The 20524-nt window shown below is 56.3% G+C and overlaps 5 protein-coding genes across 14 annotated transcripts; 2 read left to right on the top strand and 3 right to left on the bottom strand.

Moving 5' to 3' along the window:
• Window positions 1-50: 50 nt before the first annotated feature.
• On the bottom strand, window positions 51-2037 carry CLDN6 (claudin 6). The gene is made up of 2 exons (XM_037043389.1): window positions 1980-2037; window positions 51-1298 (listed from the first exon to the last, which is right to left on the bottom strand). Exon 2 carries the CDS (start codon window positions 1271-1273, stop codon window positions 608-610), a length of 666 nt encoding a protein of 221 aa, XP_036899284.1. The 5' UTR covers window positions 1274-1298; window positions 1980-2037; the 3' UTR covers window positions 51-607.
• Window positions 2038-3550: 1513 nt separating this feature from the next.
• Window positions 3551-5574, top strand: TNFRSF12A (TNF receptor superfamily member 12A). The gene is made up of 4 exons (XM_037043396.1): window positions 3551-3713; window positions 4447-4551; window positions 4774-4908; window positions 4993-5574. The coding sequence occupies exons 1-4, from the start codon at window positions 3620-3622 to the stop codon at window positions 5046-5048; spliced, it is 390 nt and encodes a 129-aa protein (XP_036899291.1). The 5' UTR covers window positions 3551-3619; the 3' UTR covers window positions 5049-5574.
• Window positions 5575-5820: 246 nt separating this feature from the next.
• Window positions 5821-7433, bottom strand: HCFC1R1 (host cell factor C1 regulator 1). Of its 4 annotated transcripts, XM_037043395.1 has the most exons (5): window positions 7357-7433; window positions 7015-7181; window positions 6666-6722; window positions 6424-6564; window positions 5821-6188 (listed from the first exon to the last, which is right to left on the bottom strand). In XM_037043395.1, the coding sequence occupies exons 2-5, from the start codon at window positions 7107-7109 to the stop codon at window positions 6053-6055; spliced, it is 429 nt and encodes a 142-aa protein (XP_036899290.1). In that variant the 5' UTR covers window positions 7110-7181; window positions 7357-7433; the 3' UTR covers window positions 5821-6052. The 4 variants fall into 4 exon arrangements, with proteins under 4 accessions (XP_036899290.1, XP_036899288.1, XP_036899286.1 ...); XM_037043393.1 differs by lacking the exon at window positions 7357-7433 and having other exon boundaries at window positions 6424-6552; window positions 7015-7224; XM_037043391.1 differs by lacking the exons at window positions 6666-6722; window positions 7357-7433 and having other exon boundaries at window positions 6424-6615; window positions 7015-7224.
• Window positions 7360-10177, top strand: THOC6 (THO complex subunit 6). Of its 5 annotated transcripts, none has more exons than XM_037043388.1 (13): window positions 7360-7442; window positions 8135-8250; window positions 8357-8421; window positions 8511-8614; window positions 8704-8741; window positions 8825-8873; window positions 8995-9066; window positions 9146-9248; window positions 9334-9383; window positions 9473-9535; window positions 9635-9745; window positions 9830-9964; window positions 10043-10177. In XM_037043388.1, exons 2-13 carry the CDS (start codon window positions 8168-8170, stop codon window positions 10121-10123), a joined length of 954 nt encoding a protein of 317 aa, XP_036899283.1. In that variant the 5' UTR covers window positions 7360-7442; window positions 8135-8167; the 3' UTR covers window positions 10124-10177. The 5 variants fall into 5 exon arrangements, with proteins under 5 accessions (XP_036899283.1, XP_036899281.1, XP_036899282.1 ...); XM_037043386.1 differs by lacking the exon at window positions 7360-7442 and adding an exon at window positions 7475-7558 and having other exon boundaries at window positions 9149-9248; XM_037043387.1 differs by lacking the exon at window positions 7360-7442 and adding an exon at window positions 7475-7558 and having other exon boundaries at window positions 9334-9368.
• Window positions 10178-10197: 20 nt separating this feature from the next.
• Window positions 10198-17704, bottom strand: BICDL2 (BICD family like cargo adaptor 2). 3 transcript variants are annotated; one of them, XM_037043380.1, is made up of 10 exons: window positions 17604-17704; window positions 16007-16302; window positions 13580-13795; window positions 13322-13438; window positions 13069-13215; window positions 11992-12183; window positions 11743-11889; window positions 11197-11327; window positions 10824-10944; window positions 10198-10740 (listed from the first exon to the last, which is right to left on the bottom strand). In XM_037043380.1, the coding sequence occupies exons 1-10, from the start codon at window positions 17677-17679 to the stop codon at window positions 10579-10581; spliced, it is 1605 nt and encodes a 534-aa protein (XP_036899275.1). In that variant the 5' UTR covers window positions 17680-17704; the 3' UTR covers window positions 10198-10578. The 3 variants fall into 3 exon arrangements, with proteins under 3 accessions (XP_036899275.1, XP_036899276.1, XP_036899277.1); XM_037043381.1 differs by lacking the exon at window positions 11743-11889; XM_037043382.1 differs by lacking the exons at window positions 16007-16302; window positions 17604-17704 and adding an exon at window positions 14035-15999.
• Between the last annotated feature and the right edge of the window lie 2820 nt (window positions 17705-20524).

Here is a 20524-nt window from a genome sequence, read left to right as displayed (position 1 = left end):
GGCAAGTAACAAAGCAAAACAAAACACACTTTATTTAGTAAAAATTGCTGAGTGTGGGTGTGGCATAGCAGAAGTGTACAGGGCCCAGAGAGGAGAGGGCCAGGGTCCCACAGCATGGCTGAGAAGCAGCTCTGTGCCAAGGATGAAAGAGCCAGAGGTCAGAATCTTTGGAGGTAGGCAGTTTCTAGTAACTTATCACCTGCACTTCTCAAGGCCTGACCAGAAAGGTGGGGCTCATCCTTGCAAATCCAGGGAGGCCCTGCCCCAAGAGCAGCAGGGACTCTTGGGGACAGACCATCAAAGCATCTTGTTACAAAGCACCTGGCCAGCCCGGACTGCTGGATGGGAATGTCCAAAGTGAAGAAAGATCCAGAAACTCTTCAGTGTTGCCTCCTTGGTTCCATCATCCAAAGACAGGCCAGCAGCAGAGCCTAGGTGGGAGTCTGTTTCTTCTTGGTTCGGTGTTTATCAAATGGATTAAAAGGAAACCCCCACTCCCCCAGTAAAAAGGAAAAACCAAAGCAATCAGGAAACTGTTGTGCATTTTGAGGACTCCAGCTCAGGGGTAGGCTCCATTGTCAAGGGAGCCCACACTCTCCTGCCCACATCAGACATAATTCTTGGTGGGGTATTCAGAGGGCCCCTGAGAGTTGGCGCGCGGGGCGGATGCTGAGTATCGGGCCAGGTAATGGCTGGAGCCCCGAGACCCCCCAGAAGGGCAGGTGTAGCACAGCAGCCCCCCACCCAGCAACAAAAGGCCAGACGCCGCCCAGCCCAGGTAGAGGGAGGCCCCCAGCTCCCGCTTTTGGGCCTCTGCCACCAGGGGGTTGTAGAAGTCCTGAATGATGGCATGGGCCGTCCAGCAGATGGGGATGAGGGTCAGGACCCCTGAGATGACAAAGATGACCCCAGAGGTGAGCACCAGGCGGGCCTTGGAGTCCTTGTCCTCCACGCAGGTGGTGCACTTGGCCCCACCAAGGTAGATCAGCAGACCCACCAGGGCAACAAGGAGGGTGATGACACAGAGGGCTCGGGCAGCCTGCAGGTCCTGGGGCAGTGCCAGCATCGAGTCATACACCTTGCACTGCATCTGGCCCGTGCTCTGCACCACGCAGGACATCCACAGTCCCTCCCACACCACCTGGGCCACCACGATGCTGTTGCCGATGAAAGCGGTCACCTTCCACAGGGGCAGGGCACAGGACACCAGAGCGTTCACCCAGCCAAGCAGTGTCAGGACAATCCCCAGTATTTGCAGACCAGCAGAGGCCATGATGAGGTTGAAGTTGAAAGATGTGCTGAGGGACAGAAGAGTAATGTTTAAGACCAGCTGGTCCAGATCCCTCATTCCCAAGGACTGCTAACCCTGATGCCATGTGCTATGGCCACACAGAATGCCAAGGGTATGAACCCTGGGGGTTGGGATACCATGTCCTGTCCCTGAGCCTCTTTTCTCAGGGGCAAAATGAGCATTAATGCTTTACCATTTATTTCTTTTTCTCTAGTTATGTGACAGGCCCTGTCTTACAATAGTGAATAAATAAGCGACCTGGTCCTGGCTGTTTTGAGTACAAATGAATGATAATATAAAGCCTAAGCAAGTGGTAGTTCCTGGCTTTAGCCACTATGGGTACATTTTATCAAGCAGCAAAGTAACAAAAAGGGGACAAAGTGACAGTGAAACCTTTAGGTATCTTCCACAGGGTGTACAGACGGAAGGTTGGCATGAGCTATTGAGTTCCAGTCTCAAAACCACCAAGATTAGAGATCCAAGCTTTCTACCACCACCCAATATCCAAACCCCTCACCCCAACATGGTCCCATACCTCAGGCAGGTGGTTTCCAGTTTGATCTTAAAAGATCTTGTGTTCTGGGAGGCTCACCAGCGCCCACTTCACCTGCCCAGCCCAGCCCAGCCCATCCCAGCCCCCAATCCCTGAAGAGGGAGAAGAGATGAAGGGAAAAAAAAAGTCTCTCACCCAAAAGCACTTCCTTCCCTCTGGTCACTGGCTGCCTCTCTGGATCCCACTCTTCTGCTCTCCCTTTGGATCCACAAAACATACCCCCAAGATGAGGGACATTTTTCTTGTGTATTTTTGCCCCAAATGCCATCCTCTCAGGGCACAACTTCCCTAAAAGGAGCTAAAATCCTTGGGGCCTATCCAGCGAACCAGCTCTTCTACAGCAGCCTCCCCGCACCTGTCTCCGCTCACATCTCACTCAGTGTTGGTCTCCACCCGATCAGTGCTGTTCGGGTTTTTGTTGTGGCTCTCCACTGCCCTAGGTTCCCGCGCACCGCTCGGACCTAAGCCTAGCACCAGCCCCGCAGTGTGGCCAGAGAGCAGGTTCTCCTTTCACCTTTTCAACTGAGCCTGAGTTGAAGATCTCGGGGGAGACCAGACGGGGTGGGCCACCCCTCGCTGGTCCCAGTCCCCTGTCTACACCTTCAGGCGTCTGGCCGAGTTAAAGCCGAGGCCAGCCAGCTTAGGCATCCCGCACCTCGTCTGCCCTCGACCCATTCCCTTTCCACACACTGAGGGCTCGACTCCGAGGGTGCTCCTTCCCGCTCCCGATTCCTACTTCCCTTGGGAGTCCAGCCCGAAGGTGGGTGTCCTCAGTTCCCCAACAGCCTGGAAGCCACTGGAGAGGTAAAGTTTAATGGCGGCGACCGCCTAGGGTCTGCTCCCGCAGGTGAGGGGGAGGGGCGGCGGATCCAGAAGGAGCGCAGGTGGGGGAGGGGCGCCCGGGTTTCGGTGCCTTTGTCCCCGGGGAGGAGAGGAGGGGCGTTTAACCCTTTTCGAGCAATCGAAGGACCCGATCTGTCCCTCGCCGGGGACCCCCCGACCCGCCAGGTTGTCCACGCTGCCCGTCCGCTGCACCCCGTTCCTCTAGGTATCCACCTCCTCCTTCCCAATACGCACACTGCCCCCAGGATCACCTGAGAAGGAAGGAGCCCTCGGAGATTCCTAGGTGCCGCAAGAGTGTGAGGATGGGGCGGAGGCGGGAACTTAAAGAGGCGGTGACGTCACTGGACCACCGCCCCGGGGAGGGGCAGAGACCCCGGTGCAGAACTCCGAGGGCGCGCGCCGCCCGGCCCCCGCGGCCGCAGCTCCGGCCCGGGCGCGGGCGTGCAGGCGGCGTGGGGGCCCGCAGCGGGTCCGGCGCGCAGGGCGAGGGGCCCAACGGACCTGGGTCTCGGCTCCGCCACTTTCCCGAGCCTTACTTTCGTACTAGGAAAATGGGGACAAGTACCCATTTTACTAGGTAACTATGTCCTAAGGTGGAAATGAAAGGATACATCATTATTTTTACATGGTGCCCCCGGGGTCCTGCCTTCGGCAGTCTCGTGTCTGACTCCGCCCAGGCGCACCGCCCGGACCTGAGGCCCTAGCCGGCAGCTAGTCTGCGTCCCCGCGAAGCCCCCGCGGCTCGCACACGCGGCCGCGGTTTGCAGAGCTAATGACCGAATTTAGCGGGCCCGGCCGGGCGGGGCGGGGCGTCGGGGGGCCGGCCGCGGCTAGCGGCCCGCCCCGGAAGGCGGGGGCGGGGACCCGGCTGAGGCCGTCTGTCCCCTCGACTCGCGGCGGTCTCAGATGGCAGCGGCCGCGGGACGCGCACCATGGCTCTCAGTCTGCTGTGCCCGCTGCTGCGGCTCCTTGTGCTGGGGCTCGGGCTGCCGCTGCTGTGCGCCGCGGCTGGGGAGCCGGTGTCAGGTACGCAGGGCGCCGGGCTGGGCGGGAGGGCGGGAGGGCCGGTGACCCTCGGTGGGGAACCGGGGGACAGCTTTGAGGACCTAGAGGAGGGGGCAGAACTGGGGTTGCATGGAATCGGGGGGCCGGTAGTTTCTAGACACCGTGCTCCCCGGCCAGGGGCAGTCCCATCTCTCTCTGAGCTTCATCCCCAGTCCCGGCCTCAGTTTCCCGCCTGTCCAACTCGGACTCGGAAGTGGAGAAAGTTTGAAGGCCGGATGTCTGGTCCGGTGACGGGGGCATGCCCCAAGCTTGGTCAATACCGGGTCTGCCCAGTTCCAGTGACCGGAGTCGGGGGACGGTGTCTACAGAGGCACGGGGGTCTGTGCCCCATACCATGTGTGGTGCCCCCTTCCATCCGGTGACTTCAGTGCCCAGCTATGCGGGGGGGGGGGGGGGGGGGGGGGGGNGGGTAGGGGAGAGGACCGGGGTCGGGCCCAGTGCCCAGGAATGAGTCACCCAGCGGCGGGGGGGGGGGTGTTGTGGGGAGGTCACCCCTCCCCCAGCCTCTCGCACTATGCCCCTCTTCACCCTTCTTCACCCCGCGCTGCCACGTCCTGGTCAGGCAGTGCGGGTCACCTGTGAGGAATGCGGAGGGCGCCGGTGACTCACGTTATACGATCCGGCGGACCCTGACTTCAGCCCCCAGAATAGCCGCGTCCCAACCTCAGCCTCTGACCCATGGCCCCTTCCTCAGGCACCACTCCGTGCTCTCGTGGCAGCTCTTGGAGCTCGGACCTCGACAAGTGCATGGACTGCGCGTCGTGTCCAGCGCGACCACACAGCGACTTCTGCCTGGGCTGTGAGTGGAGGGCGGGGCCAGAGGCGAGTGGACCCCAGACTGTGGGAGAATTGCTGGGGTCTAGGAGGGAGCAGGTGGTTTCAGATCTGGGGAATTAAGTGGGAAGCAGAAGCGGGCAAGGGCTCCAACTGGGGTAGGGGCCACAGTGGGGAAAGACTTGAGGGTCAGATCTAGGGGACTGCCCAGAGAGGGTCGAGGTCTGACTTCGAGCCCTGCCCCCAGGCGCAGGGGCCCCTTCAGCCTCCTTTGGGCTGCTGTGGCCCATCTTGGGAGGTGCCATGAGCCTGGCCCTCGTGTTGGGACTACTTTCCGGCTTCCTGGTCTGGAGACAGTGCCGCAGGAGAGAAAAGTTTACCAGTAAGTATACCCTGGCCCGTCCGCCCCCCCAATAATTCCTCAATATTTCCCCAGCTCATGACAACCCCTCTTCTTATCTTGCAGCTCCCATCGAGGAGACCGGTGGGGAGGGCTGTCCTGGTGTGGCGCTGATCCAGTGACAATGAGTGTCCCCAGTCAGCAGGAGGCAGTGCTCACTCTTCATTCATTCATTCATTCATTCAGAGCCAGCCCCTGCCTCTCAGACACAGCCAGAGCCAGGCTGCTCCAGTCATGGGGATGTGCAGGGATGGGGGACAGATGAATCATTTCTCAGAGGCCTGGATCCAGAGTTCTGGCTCCAGGACAGAAAAGGAGACCCAGGCCCGCTCACACCAGATAACTGACATGAAGAAGTGCAATGTTTGCATAAAGGCCCCCTACCCCAATGGTCTGGGGATCAGGCTGAAGTGAGGGACAGAGAGATCATGCCCCACCCACTCAGATGTGCTGAAATTTTAGCACTGGGGTCTCAGCCTAGGGGGGTGGGTTAGGGATCTGTTCCTAACCCTAGGGGGCTGGCCCTCTAGGGGGGCTGGCCCTGAGACACTGCACCCTCAACTCTCAAAGAGGGGAGAGATATTTATTTAGGGGAGAAAGTTTGGAGGGATGGGAGAATTTATTAATAAAAGAATCTTTAACTTTAAATGGATTGGAGAGTGGCATGATCCCCAGTCTGACTTCCCAGAGCTGGAGGGAGGCGTGAGTCAGCCGCGGGGGCGGGGGCGAGGCTCTGACTCACACATTCTCAATGCTTGAGCCCAGCCTGCCAGGACCTAGGCAGGCCCTGACCGTTTTTTCAGGGAAGATCTTAAGGAAGATCTTAAAGAAACCCCAGCATTTGGTGCCCCAACCCTGTCCTCTCTTCCCAGGTTCCAGACTGAAGTCATCATCTATCTGTTCAGCATTCTTTATTCAATTTTTCTTGGGCGGGGGGGAGGAGATTGCTTCCCTTTCCATGCGGCTGTCCCTCCTGTCCTTCCTAACCCAGGCTCACTGTCCTCTGTTGGGAGAAGAAGGTCTTGGTGCCCAGATGCCTGGAGGAAAAGCAGGGCACCTGGTCCCTTCATGGTGGTGTTCTCTCTTGTGGAGAAGAAAAGTGGGCAGATGCACTGCCTGCCAGCACTCAGAGCTCCATTATTTCCCCAGCTGGGGTTGCAGGGTAGTGGGAGGCAGGAGTGTCCCCCAGCCTCAGCAGCCGGAGGGCCTCAGGGATCAAGTTTCCAGGGTAGCGCCAGAGAAGCAGCTCAGAGCAAGGGCTCCTAGAAGAGAAAATGACAGGACACAGGGATAAGGCTGGCCTGGCAGAGCCACCTCCCACCAGGTTCAGGTCCCTAGGGGCTTCTGGGCTGCCTCCACCTTCTAAGGAGCCAAGAGGCGAAACAGTGGTTGGCTAGAGGTTAAAAATAGCAGGATGAGGCAGGGCCTGGAGGTTGGCTCCCAGACAGGGTGTGATCCTCCACGAGGCACAGTCAGTGCATAGTGGATGGTGCATACCTGAGTGGGGGCAGAGTGGGGGAGAAAGCCAGCGGGGTGCTGCAGTAAGGGTGGTCATTATGTAGACTGAGTCGAGAGAAGTGGGTGGCCATATTCTCTTCAGACAGGAACTGCTTTCGAAGGGGCTCCCTGGGGAGAGACCAGGAGGCAGGCAGGCTGGGATATTCAGAGGGGAGGCAGGGTGATGGGAACCTAAGGTGACAGAGGTCTTGTTGGGAGTCCCTCCCTGCCCCCAAACTCACTGCTCCTCCTCCAGGCGCCGCTTGGTGCTCATGGGCACAGCTCCTCGGAGAGGGGAGCTGAGAAGAAAAGAGAGCTAGGTGCACCCTACCCTCTTGGCCCCATCCTCAAGATCTGCCAGCGTGAACATGAAGAGTCAGCCAGGAATCCCCCAGTCCATCTCAGCTGACGCCTAAGTCACCCCCACTATCCCGGGCCATCCAGCAGCCTGCCTGGGAAGTCTCCAAACCTGTCTCAGCTCATGCCCAAACCCTGCTGATTCGATGCACCGTGTTATTCTGCAGACAAGCCCTAAACCCCCAATCAAAGCTCCTTTGGCTCTGGGATGTTCCCGCTACCGCACACACACACCTCGCGTCCAAGCCTCGAGGCGTCCCCAAGGTAGCTCGCGGGTCACCCTGGGCCCGATTCGGTGGGTCTTGCTCCAGGACCTGCTGAAGGATCATTTGGGGTTCAGGGTCCGGCGGGCAGAGGGGTGGGATCCAGAGGCACGGGCGGAGCTCCGAGGGCGTGGCCAACCGCGAGAGGTGTGGTTTTAGGAGCGCGCGGCGACGAGATCTCGCGCAGGCGTGATAGAAAGGCGGCAGCCACCAGAAAGCGGGTCTGCGCGACGGGTTTGGGGTAGGGATCCGGCGTAGCGGGCCTGCGGTGGACGCTACTTAGTGTCGAGCCGGAGGTCTTCGTGACGTTCACCTTGGCTCCTGGGGCTCTGGTGGTACGCGAAGACCACCTTCCGGCTGAGCCAGCTGGCAGTATTGGATCGGTGGGACGCCGCGAAGGTGAGCCACTCAGGGGCACGTCCGGACTCGTGAGGCTGCGTCGCGCGCGGAGCACTCTGGGACTTGAAGTTCTCGAGATGGAGCGAGCTGTGCCGTACACGGTGCCTTTGGGTCAGGTGAGGCGGGCGTGGTTCGCGGTGTCTTCTGGGTTTTGTAGTCCATGTCCGGTTCTGAAGGGGCAGGCAAGGAGTCGTGACTTGAATCCTGTTTTGCGTGGGCTGTGGGTAGGATTCGGACTCTGACCCCGAGCGGAAGAGTAACCCAGAACTACTTCATGGGTCTAACATGAGAGTCAGAGGGTAGGGATTAGAAGGTAGTATGTTTTTCTACATTGGGGTGTTAGAGCCACGTTTTATGCGCTTTCAACGAGGCATCCCTGTGCGAAGCTGTTTATGTACAGTGGTTCATACATTGGTAACAGGATCTCCCGTGAGCTCCTTTCAGCTGTTGAGGAAACTTGGAGGAGAGGCTGGGTGCATGCTCAAGGTCCTACTAGGCACCCGGCATCAAGCACCCCAATCCCGTCCTCACCCTCTTCTTGGAGGAAACTCCAGGACTCTACGGGCAGATGCTCACTTGGTGGGCCTCAAAGGTCTGAGAAGTATGGGCAATGGCTGAACTGGTGGCAGGGGAACCAGGAAGGAGTCTGGATTAGGGTTCCCAGACAGCCTTCATACAGTTTCTCCCCACAGAGGGAAGTGTTTCAGGCACTGCAGCGGCTGCACATGACCATATTCTCCCAGAGTGTCTCACCCTGTGGGAAGTTCCTGGCGTCCGGCAACAATTATGGACAAATAGCCATCTTCAGGTACCTTTGTCTCTGCTCCCCAACACCCATTGGCTCTGGCATTTGGCCTTCACAGGATTCATGTCCCTGCTTCTGACCCACACATCCTCTCCCTGTTCCCCTTCAGCTTGTCTGCTGCTTTGAGCTCAGAGGCTAAAGAAGAAAGTAAGAAACCCATAGTGATATTCCAAGGTGGGTGCAGCCATTGAGTTTGGCTTAGGGGATTCCAGGCTAGAGGAGGGGAGCAGCACAGGTCACTCAAGTTCTGCATTTCCATTTAGCCCATGATGGGCCCGTCTACAGCATGGTCTCCACCGATCGACATCTGTTCAGTGCTGGAGATGGGGAGGTGAAGGCCTGGCTTTGGGTGGAGATCCTCAAGAAGGTAAGGAGTGCGGAGCTTGGGTGGGGGGCACTGGGGTGCTAAACCCCATAGAGAGCCTCTGAGGTCACCCAGTGTTCCCCTCCACGAAGGGCTGTAAGGAGCTATGGCGTCGTCAGCCCCCATACAGGTAAGCCAGGGCCACATGGGCAGAGGGCACATGGGGATGCAAGTGCTGCCTCACCAGAGCTGACCCTGCTTTCCCTCCCCCAGGACCAGCTTGGAAGTGCCTGAAATCAATGCTTTGCTTCTCGTCCCCAAGGTCTGAGCCCTTTGTGACTGGGGTTCCACTCTGCCCTGTTTTGGGCCCAAACTGATCCTTCCCCCCCTGTTCCTGTCCTGATTGACATTGACTGCTGACCCAACCCTGCCTTTCTCTGCAGGAGAATTCCCTCATTTTGGCAGGGGGAGACTGCCAGCTGCATACGATGGACCTAGAAACGGGGACCTTCACGGTGAGAGGGCCCTGGAGCTGGATGGTGTGGGGATGCATTCTTCTAAGGTCTCATTCTGACACTGCCCCTCTCCTTGCAGCAGGCACTCCGGGGCCACACAGACTATATCCACTGCCTGGCATTGCGGGAGCGGAACCCCGAGGTGCTGTCAGGCGGTGAAGATGGGGCTGTGCGGCTTTGGGGTAAGGGAGTATCTGGTTGGAAAGAAAGATGGTGGTAAGGGAGGCTGGGGTGAGTACAGTACCTGTCATGGTTCTTCCCCCACAGACCTCCGCATGGCCAAGGAGGTCCAGACAATCGAGGTATACAAGCACGAGGTGAGGGCATGCCCCACACCCTGTCTTCCCCTCTCCCTGAGCATCTCCTGAGTCTTCATCTCCTCCTCTCTTCCCGTCCTCCCTCCCAGGAGTGCTCAAGGCCCCACAACGGGCGCTGGATCGGATGTTTGGCAACTGACTCAGACTGGATGGTGAGCCAGACAAAGTGCAGGATGGGGTGGCAGCTCCAGGCCCCATTAGCTGAGGGCCTGTGGCTAATGTTGGCTGGGGCCCCCCACCTTTCTGCCTAGGTCTGTGGAGGAGGCCCAGCACTCACCCTCTGGCACCTCCGATCCTCCACGCCTACCACCATCTTCCCCATGTGGGCACCACAAAAGCATGTCACTTTCTACCAGGACCTGGTGAGGCTCTCTGTCTTCATTTTGCTACCCCCGCCTGGTTCTTATCTCCAGCCCTGACCCCTAAATCCCCTTCCTGCTCCACAGATTCTGTCAGCTGGCCAGGGCCCTTGTGTCAATCAGTGGCAGCTGAGTGGGGAGCTTAAGGCTCAGGTACCTAGCTCCTCCCCAGGACTGCTCAGTCTCAGCCTCAACCAACAGCCAGCAGCACCGGAGTGCAAGGTGGGTCTTGCAAGGAGCTCTGGTGGTCTTGGGAAGCTGAGAGTGTGGGCAGGCCCATCACTCTTCTCTTGCCTCCAGGTGCTGACAGCTGCAGGTAGCAGCTGCCGGGTGGATGTGTTCACCAATCTGGGCTACCGCGCCTTCTCCCTGTCTTTCTGACCTCCGGCAACTCCCTCCCCCCACCACTGCAGGGGTCTGGACTGTTTTTTCTTTTTACAAATAAAATTTCAGGCTTTTCTTCCATGCGCTTTATTCCCAAGAAGGGAGACTTAGTATGTGTAATGATTTATATATTACTCTGATCTTGATACATAAATAACCATCCCCACCCTTTCCCCGGAGCATACCAGGGCCAGGGGGCCTAGTGCCTCAGTGCTTAGAAAAGACCTATATAGATTCAAAAAATACATAGCTCTGCCCCATCTGCTCCCACCACCGACCTGGGGCCTCCTGACTCCCAAAGTTGGGGCTTGCTCCCAGTAAGTCCCTGCTTAGCCACCTGGGGCATGGGAGGGCACCAACCCCCTTTGGAAGACAATTAGGGCCCTGTGCTCCGTTGGCTGGAAGAGGAAAGTAAGTCAGAGAGGGCAAGTGTGGGCCCCTTCACTCGGCTCTCAGGTCTTTCGGAAGAGGTTGCTGAAGAATCCGCTGGCAGGCCCAGGGCTCCTGCGCAGTGAGAAGCGGGACGTGGGGCGATGCCTAGCAGATTCAGCTTCACTCAGCTCTTTCTGGCGTTGGGAGCGCAGCTGCTCTCCGATTACCACTTGCATGTCGTCCTGCGTGCAGGTCGGCAGGGCGGAGGAGCGGGTCAGTCCAATGGTTCCATTCCCTCTGGCCCCGCCCCCTTTCGATCCCTCACCTGCCAAGCCTCCAGCTCTTGAGTCAGCGCCACCTTCTGACGGATGCTGCGAAGCAGCTCTTGGGAGAGGGAATCCCGCTCCAGAGAGACGCGGCTGAGCTCCAGGGACAGTTCCAGGACCCTGCAAGCGACAAGGGCAGAGAGGTGGTTAGAGGACGCTGGGACCTGAGCGAGCAAGGAGACGGGCGGGCGGGCGGGCGGGCGAGGGCGCCTGGACTCGGGCGGGAGTGGGACTACTAACACCAAAACCAAGGCGGTCAGAGTTGGGATGATTATAAGCCATACCACCAGTGAGGCTTAGAATGACCAGAGTGCCCCAGGGGATCTTCAGCCCTGCTGAACAGGTAGTGGATAGTGGCAGAGGCAGGCTCACTTGTTCACAGCCTCCTCTCTGTCCGAGAGGGCACAGGTTAAGGCCTCCTGGGGGTCCTCCAGCTCCCGCAGCTCCTTCTGCCTTTGTAGCTCCTCCTGCAAGGACTGTATCTCTGCCCGCTGCAGCTCGACCTGTGGGCGGGGAAGGGGGCAGAGAGGCAAGTAAGCTTCTGGGTCACTAAGCCCTTGCTCTTCCTGGAAGCTTGGCTTTCAGCTCTCTGACCACCCTTTCCTTGACTGCTTCACAAACACCCCAGGCAGCTGTGGCCCTGTGTTGGAATGGAATCTTCTGAGCTCCCAGCCTGGTGCAGGGCTAGTAGGGTGATATAAGCCTGCAGGAAGGGTGCATGGAGAAGCATTGGGATGTGAGATTAAGGGGGAAATGCAGTCCACAAAGTCTTCCTGGAGGAGGTGGCACATAGACTGGCTCTTGTTAGGATAAAGATCCAGCTAGAGGGAGATTAGTGGAAAAAGGCTCAGAGTTATAGGTGGAAAGGAGAAACATTGAAAAGGGCTCTGCATCCCGCCCTATGGTCCTACTCCCCACCTGGTCCTGCAGCTGGGCCACTTCCAACTCCTTTTCCAGTATCTTCCCTGGGCTCAGGGATGCTCTCTTCTTGGGAGGCTCTGAGCTCTCCTCCTGGGGCAAAGGCAGGTGACTGGATAACTCTTGGGCCTCCAGGGACAGAATGGTCTGTTCACCAAAGGAATTGGTCTGTGAGGTGTTGAACTTTGGAAAAAGGAAAAGGAGTGTAGTCTGCAGCCCTTCTGGGTGGCTACTGGGCCTTGAACTCACCAGAGTGTCTCTGTGGCCATCTGCATTCTGGTTCTGGTGGCTGTCAAGGCTATGGGCAAGCTCGGACTGCAGCGAGGCCCCTGATGTGTCAGCTTCCCGTAGGCGCGACTCTTCCTCCAGCTCCGAGACTCGCTGCTGCAGCCTCCGCAGCGTGCTCAGTGCCTCTCTGGCCTCAGAGCGTGCACATTCCAGCTGCGCTAGCACCCATAGACAGTCGGGCCAGGGCAGACAGAAAAGCGGGTGCGATCAGCCAGGTGAGCCCGCTGCTGGCATCCCCGCTGCTGGCATCCCGCTGCTGGCTGGCCCACAGGGGGCAACGGTACGCCACGAAGAGCCAGGCAGCTCGCCAGTCTTCACACCCCAGCTACAGGCACCTGCTCCCCCATTCCCAGATGGGGATGGCTGGGTGGCCTTGGGCTGGGTGCTTCCCCTTAGCCTACACCAATTCTTTTGCCTGTAAAGCAGGGCATGAGTGGGCGTCCCGGCTTCAAAGTCTTCCATCACCCTCCCTCCAGCCACATCACATCAGGTAACTTCTCACAGGGCCTGGCCTGGACTCCACCAGTCAACCTTGTAACTCTTTCACTAATTGCTACCATCCAGCATTTATTGAGCCTTCCTTATAACCCAGCACTGTGCTCAGTACCTCACACCCTCACCAATGCTCTATACCATTAACATACCAACTCAGTGGTGGGGAAACTGAGGCTGGGCATTCCACAATATAAGAAAGGATGCTGGAACAAGAACCCAGAAAACCTGATCCTGAAGTGCTGACTCTTTTCATTCCCTTTTCTCCATCTCTACTGCTTCAGACCTGGTCTAGGTCCCCATCATCTCTGGCCTGAGCTCTAGCCTCAGCCCCTTTCTGACCACCCAGCTGGTTGGTTTTGATGCATTCTGGGAATGTACCACCCCTGCTTAATGCCCTTCCACGGCTCCCACTTGCATTTGGGCTAGTGCCTATGCTCTTGTGGCTCCCAGTGACGAAGCTCTGGCTTCATCTCCCAGGAAGACCTGAGGCAGTGGCTAAGGCCCCAGCTGGATGCACCCATGCATCCCAACCCCACTGGTCACCTCCAAGCTGTACTCCCGCCTCTCACGCTGCAGTAGCAACAGCTCCTCATGGGTTGCCTGTAGCCTGCCCTGGCCCTTCTCCACCTCCTCACGCAGGTCTCGGATCTGGGCTTCCAGGTCCTGCCGGCGACTCTGCAGCATCTGGTTCTGGGGAAAGGTCTCAGAGCTGGAGGGGAGGTGCTGCACCAGTTCCAGATAGCACCCAGCCAAGCCCTCCTGGCTCAATAGGCCCCCAGCCCCAAGCAGCACTCACCTCCCCTTGCAGGCTCTCTAGGCGTGTCCTCAGCTCTGCCCTGGCCAGGGCCTGGGTGTGGCACTGCCCCCGAAGGCCATCTAGTTCCCTCTGAAGCTCCTGCTCAGTCTGAGAGGCCTAGAGGCAGGTGGGGTTGGGGGGTGGGCGGTGGAGAAGGGGAAGGCAGTGGCATCCTCAGCTGGCCTAAAACTCAACACCAAGTCCAGGGCATCCCCCTAACTGGGACCCAGGATTCTGAGTAGGTGAAGGTTTTCCCACCTGGGCCAGTTGCTGGCTGAGCCGTAGGTTCTGCTCGCTGAGTTCGCCGAGGGCCTGTGCACACTCTCGCCCGCTGTCCTGCTGCTCTGAGCGCTGTTCCCCCAGCTGGGCCCGCAGAGCCTCCATGTCCCCCTCCAGCTCCACAGCCCTGGCCTCCCACTCAGCTCCCCGTGCTGCCAGGCTCTGGCGGAGCTCATGGTTCTCCTGCTGCAGTCGCTATGGTGGCCAGGATAGAGGGTTAGAGACAGAGAGGGAGAGATGAGACTGGAACAGAGACAGAGACCTAAAGAGAGTTTGGTGGAGCCTGAGACAGGCATGAAAGAGAGACGAGGGAGGAAGCAGGCAGGGAGAGCAAGACTCAGAGAAGAGGAGAGCTGAGGGGCATGGAAGAGGGAAGTTTCCAGGCCTGACAGGAGGGTCTGGGCCATGAGGTGGACTCCCTCATACCCACTCACCTCTTGCTGCTGCCTGGGCTTCTGGCCCCGAGGTTGCAGGTGTCGTTTCTGGTACCTCAGTCTGGCAGAATTTAAGCCCCTACCCATGGCCTTACACAACTAGGGTCTGGAGATTCAGCTTCTGCCCAGCCACTGCTCAGTCCCTCTCCCCCGCTCCTCCCAGCCAGCTCCCTTTAATTAACCCCGGCCAGCCCCACCTAGGTTCCATGCCTTCACCTTCCATCCCCAAAACCTGTCCAACGTGTATGAAGACAAGGCTGGCACACCCAGACGTCCAGCTTGGGGAACCAGGCAAGTTGGGGGACAGCCTCTGGCCCTTACTCTCCTTAGTTTCTCAAAGCTGGAAGGTGATGCTAACCATTCTTGCTAATTATTGGCAGTACTCCTGCCAGGTCCTGTGCGAGCGCTTTATCCGTACCATTTCATTTAACCCACTCGAGTTAGAATCATGAATGTCCTCATTTTACAGATAAGGAAATGGGCTCAGGGAAGTGAAATGCCTTGCCCAAGGACACACAGTGAATTAATGGAGCAGGGATCCCAGCCCAGGCAGCCAAGCTCTTAACCAAATACTGTGAGGGCAACACATCTTTAGGGTTAAGCCCACAGGATTGGTGTGCAATTGTCCTGGCTATTGCCCAGCTCTGCTGCTGCTTTGTGGTCAGGCAAGTCACTTAATATTGGCATGGCCAGCCCATCCATCCAATATTTCCTGAGCTCCTTCTCTTCTGAGGTCTGGATGTCAGCAGTCAGTGAGACCACCAAGTTCCCTGCCTAAAACAGCTTAGAGTCCAGAGGTCTTAGGCAAATAGACACATGCTTGAACTAGGTAGTTTGGGGAGCCAGTTAGGGCTGTAAAAAAGCCCCTGGAAAGTGATGATGAGTGGGTGGGGTGAGGCCCCCTCAGGAGGAAGTGATGTCTGAATTGACTCCTGCAGGGCAAGAAGGAGGGGAGTGGGGCTAAATGTAAGGAAGAGTAAGTGCAAGGCCCAGAGGGAACAAACTTAGTTACTCAAAGAACTGAAAAGAGGGCCTTCCCCTTACAGGAAGGGGGGTACGGTGGGCTGAGTTCAGGGACTTTTAGGCTCTGGTAAGAAGTTTGAGTTTCATTCTAAATGTGATAAAGAGCCATTGGGAGATCCTGAGCAAGGTCTGAAATAATCTGATTTGCAATTTTTGAAGTTCCCTCTGGCTGCCCCATAGACAATGGGCTCCAGGGAGCAAGAGTAGAAACTGGGGACCAGTGAGGAGGACACTGCAGTGTCTGGGGCAGAGATGAGAGAGGTTGCGACCAGATTGGAGGCCACTGAAATAGTGAGTGGGCAGCTTCAGAATCTGGTGTGGGAGAATCAGTAGGGCTTAGAGGTGTGGGAGAAGAGGTCATGGCAATGCTTAGGGTCTGGTCCTGAGGTGAGAAACTGAGATGGATACAGTGGGTGACAGGGTCATAATGAAGAGTGCCACTGATGTGGAGATGCCCATTCAATGGCCTGTTGGAGAGCTACAGGGTGGTCAGCTACCCAGGTGAGGCTACCCATGGATCCAGGACTTAGTGGTGTCCAGGGTGTTTAAGGGCCAGATGTGACCCCTGCATGGCTGACAACAGAACCTGGGGAGAAGGAAGAATTGTTCCTACCTCAAAGGTTGGGTGAGAATTAACCAAGATGATGCACGGAAAATACTTAGTCCAGAGCTAGATGGGGAAGGGGTACCCAGTAATGTTGGCTGGAGTAGCATTATACTGCTGAGGAGGTGGACCCAAGACTCAGAGAGGGCTAGCAGCCTGCCCAAGGTCACACAGCCAGGCTGCAGTCTGAATCCAGGTCTTATCCTCAGAGCCCATGTTCTTAACCACCAAACAACATTGCCAGGGGAACTAGGCCCAGGCCTAAATTATTACGAAGCATCCCCATTTGGTTTTCTGCCCCCTGCTCACCTGTCCTCCATCTGCCCACCCCTGCTGCCAACTCACTTCCTCACGCTCAGAGTGCTGGGTGCTCAGCATCTCCAGCTGCTGTTGCAGCTCCTCATTGCGCTCCAGAAGCATTTTGCCAAGCTCTGCGGCCAACAGCAAGTCTTTCTCCTTCTGCTGCAGCTGCAGGGCCAGGTCCTCGTGCTCCTGGGGCCCTGGGCCCCCTCCCAGGAATGAATCCCGCCGCTCCAGGACGAAGGGAAAGAAGCCCTCATCGCAGCTCGGGGAGGTGCCGCCTGAGAGCAGCCCTGATTGGAAGCTTGGCCCTTCCGGGGAGCTCATGGTTCTTGCAGCGTCTGTGGGGACAGGTAAGTCTGTGGGACAGGTAGCTGCAGGATATTTTACTCTGCAGTCTGGGGTCTGACCTGTCCATCCTATAATTCTTCACCTGCCCACTGGCCTTCCCAGTCCTTCAGCCAAGGCCTCCCTGGGTCATGAAGGGTTAATAATCTGTGTCCTGGCCATTTTGCTCGGTTAATGTCCCAAGGGTAAATGGGCTGCCCTACCTTCTGCCTCTGGCAGACATTCTCTGCCTGCAGAGAACCTAGTCCCAGTGTTCTGGGACACAGGCCTCTCTGCTGACAGTCCCTGCCTCCCTCTTTCTATTGTAGAATCCAGCTCTAAGCCCCTTACCAGCTATGAAACTCCCCAGATCCCAGATGCTGAGGCACTAAGGATTCAGGGACAAGACCAGACTCTTCTCCTTCCAAGAATACAGGGGGCCTTGGGAACTTAGGTATCCTTAGCTCCCAGACCTCCAGCCCCCTTCTCTTCCAGAAGCCCAAATCCCCATCTCCTCAGGACTCAGCTACCCTCCCAGGTATCCTGGACCTGTTCTCCTATTTCCTCAAGACCTGGGTGTTTTGTTCCCCACTTGTCAGAACTCAGGTGTCCAGACACTCAGCTATCGCCTCTGGAGTTTCCCAGGGCCCAAGCAGGGCGAGGTAACAGGTTGTGCCAGCCACTGCTGCCCTGCCAATCCAGGTTCCTGTTTACTCCCCAGCCCGGCCCTGGTGATGGGAGCCTGCTGGCACTCCCCTAGGATCCCCCAGGGCCTGGCAGTTCAGGGACTCCAGACAGAGGGGACACATGGGGCTTCCCTGGCACACTCCTGCTCTCCTGGTCCTCTGGGGTAGCCCCCACCCTGGTACTCTGGGTACCTCCTAACACATACACTTGTCCCTCTCTTTTCTCCCCTCACCAGGTGTCCAAGCCCAGACTTACTGCAGGTGTCCCAGCAGTCCAAGCCCATCTGCCCTCAGGCTGCACCCCTCCTTGACATGGTCCCTGGGGCCTGACCCCTGCTCTGGAGACCCAGGGGTGTCCCTTCCTTTCCCCTCCCCACACGGAGTTGCCATTTAGTACCTCAACCCAGGCTTCAGCACCCCCAGCCCCTTGAACCCCCCAGCCCAGGCGTCTGAAGCCCAGCCACCGCCTTCCTTCCTGCTGGTGTTCTGTGTTTTTGGGCCCCAGGAGTCCAGCCTGGAGCCTCCACCCTGCAGCCAATAGCACCAACTCTCCCACCCGCCCCCAACCCCGTCTGTGTCTCTCCTGAAGCTTGTAGGGCCCTCGTCCTCAGCGCCCTCTAGGGTCTCACCCCCGGATGGCGGGCTCCTGCCGTGATCCCTGCGGTCTCCGGTCTCTTCTTCCGGAGGTGGTGCCAGGTACACCATCTACAGGTGAGGGGGCGGTACTGTGGGCGGGGCTGTGGCGCCCTCTGGTGACCGGAATGGGAGGGACAGTCACCTTAACCCAGGTCAGAGGCACTGATCCATTTTGCTGCCATCAGAAACTGGGTACATTAACTGAGCACCTACTGTGTGCAGGCTCTGAGCTGAGCTTTGATGTCAGCTCCTTCCCCCTCACAACTGCCCTATGGGATAGAAAATTATTTTCATTTGTTCATATATTTTTCTTTATTTTTCAATTACAATTGACATACACTCTTAGGAGGGGGACCCTCCCAAAATTGAAATTATCTTCTGGAGGGTGGGTGCCTTGTAGTACAGGCTTCCTTTCCTAGGTGAGTGTTCTAGGACCCCATCTGTATCAGTGTGCCAGCTGGTGTTGTTGTGAGAGGGAGTGTTTGGCTTCAGTGAATTGTTTTTGAAGACTCTTACAACACATTTGCCCATTTCATGATGGCTGATTTGCAGGCACATCTGCCCACACTGTGCTGAGTGTGCAGCAGTTTTTGGCCAAAAACGGCATGACCCTTATGCCCCACCCTCTCTGTTCACCCAGTCTTGTGCTGAGCAACTTTTTGTTTCCCTGGTTGACAGAAGTCCTCAAAGGAAACATTTTGCCCATGTGGAAGAAGTGAAACAAAAAATGGTAGAAGGACTAAAAGGCACCAAAATCGATGGTTCAAAAACTGTTCTGAGCAGTGGGAAAAAGTCTCAATAGTTGTACTGCACCAAGTTGGGAGTACTTTAAAGACGACTGAAGTTTAAACATGTAAGAGTAAGCACACAAAGTTTTATGAATAAATTCTGGGTTTGGGGGGTCCTTCCTCATATGCTAGTATCAGGTGTACAACATAGTGGTTAGACATTTGTGTGCCTTATGGAGTATTCACCGCAAGTCTGGTGCCCACCTGGCACCGCTCCCTGTAATCACAACATTATCGACTGTGCTCCCTCTGCTGTGCTTTACATCCCCATGACTATTTGTATAGCTGGCAGTTGGTACTTCTTAATCTCTTTCACCTTTTTCTCCAGTTCCCAATCCCTCTCCCATCTGGCAACCATCAGTTTGTTCTCTGTATCTGTGAATGCATTTCTTTTTCTGTTTGTTCATTTATTTTGTCTTTTAGATTCTACATATAAGTGAAATAATATGGTATTTGTCTCTCTCTAACTGACTTATTTCACTTAGCATAATACCTTCTAGGTCATCCATGTTGTTGCAAATGGTTAAGATTTCACTTTTTAAGTTGGCTGAATAATATTACACCATATATAAATATCACCAATTCCTTATTCATTTGTCCATCGATGGACATTTAGGTTGTTTTCATATCTTGCCTATTGTAAATAATGCTGCAGCGAACATGTAGGAATATATTTTTTCAAATTAGTGTTTTGGATTTCTTTAGATATGTACCCAAAAGTAGAGTTGCTGGGTCATGTGGCAGTTCTATTTTTAAGGTTTTTAAAAAATATTTTATGTATTTATTTTTTAGAGGGAAAGGGAAGGAGAGAGGAAGAGAAACATCAATGTATGGTTGCTTCTCCTGCGTCCCCTGCTGGGAACTGTCCCCTGCCGGGAATTGGCCTGCAACCCAGGCATGTGCCCTGACTGAGAATCGAACCACGATCGTCTGGTTCGCAGGCCTATGCTCAATCCACTGAGCTACACCAGCCAGGGATATTTTTAAGTTTTTGAGGGACCTCCATCCTGTTTGCCACAGTGGCTGCACCGATTTGCAATTCCGCCAACAGTGCACAAGGGTTCCCTTTGCTCCACATCCTTGCCAACAGTTGTTCTTTGTTGTTTTGTTGATGATGGCCATTCTGACAGGTGTGGGGTGACATCTCATTGTGGCTTGGAATAGAAAATGTTAACAATGGCATAACAACAAATCTAACACATAATAAGCACTCTGCTAAGCCAGCTCTTCTTCTCTAGGTACAACTTGTTGACCTCCTAATGAAACGAACTATTATTTCCATTTTACACAGGAGGATGCTGAGACTCAGGGAGGGTCTAACTTGCTTGGGTCACACGGACAGAGCTTGAATGTGACCTGTAGAAGTGTGATCTTCAGGTGCATGCTCTTATACTGATTCCCATGCCACAGAAGAGGACAGCTAAAGTGACGTGCCCATGTGGCTTCCAGCTTAGGGCTGTGCAGAGCTGGGTGCTGGTGGGGGGGGGGGGTCAGAAATCTTGGAATGGAGACTGGAGGACCCAGGGCTGGTTCCAGGGTCCAGCCCCATGCAGCCTGGGCATGTGGGCATTGCCCCAAGTATGGCCTTGTGGCTTGTCACAAGTCTCCTCAGACTTCCAGATCTCCTGGGTCCTGGTGAGCAGGGACAAATGGAAAGCTGGGAGCAGTGGTGTGCTGGTAACTATTTAACAACAGGCTGTCTGGGGGGAAAAACCTGGATTTGTTGCATTTGCCAGTTTCTGCGGTGTAAGTATTCCCTCCACAGCTGAGTTCAGGCTAAGCGGCTGACATGACATGGTTGAAGGTGAAGATGGGTGGAAGTGTGCATAAGCAGCTTTTCCAGCCAGTGTCAGTGGATCCCATACCCCTCTAGCCGGGGGCCAGGATGCCTGAGTCATCCTGGGGGAACAAGGGCCTATTTGGCAGGATTCTAGAGAAATAGGAGGAAGACAGGCTCTGGGACTACTGATTTATGGGGAAGTGTGTGCAGGGACTCCTTGTGTTACAGAACGGACACAAGAGGGGGAACGATGTACTGTTACTGAAAGGACCCCCACTAGTTTCGCTGTGCCCGCCGCCAGAGGAAAGATGTCTCTCAATGCCAGAGATTTGTGAAAAGGAAAGGA

Source organism: Sturnira hondurensis, unplaced genomic scaffold, assembly GCF_014824575.4.
Source record: "Sturnira hondurensis isolate 20B ecotype Veracruz unplaced genomic scaffold, ASM1482457v3 Scaffold0004089, whole genome shotgun sequence".
Classification (NCBI taxonomy): Eukaryota; Metazoa; Chordata; class Mammalia; order Chiroptera; family Phyllostomidae; genus Sturnira; species Sturnira hondurensis.
This window is presented reverse-complemented; position numbering and strand designations above follow the sequence as displayed.

Excerpts from the sequence above, each read along its gene's own strand:
- THOC6 (XM_037043384.1), top strand. The coding sequence starts at position 7,520 with ATGGAGCGAGCTGTGCCGTACACGGTGCCTTTGGGTCAG. Across the intron at positions 9,067-9,145 it reads TAGAAACGGGGACCTTCACG|CAGGCACTCCGGGGCCACAC; the intron begins GTGAGAGGGCCC and ends CTCTCCTTGCAG. Across the intron at positions 9,746-9,829 it reads TCACTTTCTACCAGGACCTG|ATTCTGTCAGCTGGCCAGGG; the intron begins GTGAGGCTCTCT and ends CCTGCTCCACAG.
- HCFC1R1 (XM_037043395.1), bottom strand. The coding sequence starts at position 7,109 with ATGATCCTTCAGCAGGTCCTGGAGCAAGACCCACCGAATCGGGCCCAG. Across the intron at positions 6,565-6,665 it reads CGGCGCCTGGAGGAGGAGCA|GTCTCTCCCCAGGGAGCCCC; the intron begins GTGAGTTTGGGG and ends GCCTGCCTCCTG. Across the intron at positions 6,189-6,423 it reads CCCACTCTGCCCCCACTCAG|GAGCCCTTGCTCTGAGCTGC; the intron begins GTATGCACCATC and ends TTTCTCTTCTAG.
- CLDN6 (XM_037043389.1), bottom strand. The coding sequence starts at position 1,273 with ATGGCCTCTGCTGGTCTGCAAATACTGGGGATTGTCCTGACACTGCTT.
- TNFRSF12A (XM_037043396.1), top strand. The coding sequence starts at position 3,620 with ATGGCTCTCAGTCTGCTGTGCCCGCTGCTGCGGCTCCTTGTGCTGGGG. Across the intron at positions 3,714-4,446 it reads GGCTGGGGAGCCGGTGTCAG|GCACCACTCCGTGCTCTCGT; the intron begins GTACGCAGGGCG and ends CCCCTTCCTCAG. Across the intron at positions 4,909-4,992 it reads CAGGAGAGAAAAGTTTACCA|CTCCCATCGAGGAGACCGGT; the intron begins GTAAGTATACCC and ends CTTATCTTGCAG.
- BICDL2 (XM_037043380.1), bottom strand. The coding sequence starts at position 17,679 with ATGGTGTACCTGGCACCACCTCCGGAAGAAGAGACCGGAGACCGCAGG. Across the intron at positions 13,439-13,579 it reads TCAGCCAGCAACTGGCCCAG|GCCTCTCAGACTGAGCAGGA; the intron begins GTGGGAAAACCT and ends ACCTGCCTCTAG. Across the intron at positions 10,945-11,196 it reads AGAGAGGAGGCTGTGAACAA|GGTCCTGGAACTGTCCCTGG; the intron begins GTGAGCCTGCCT and ends TGTCGCTTGCAG.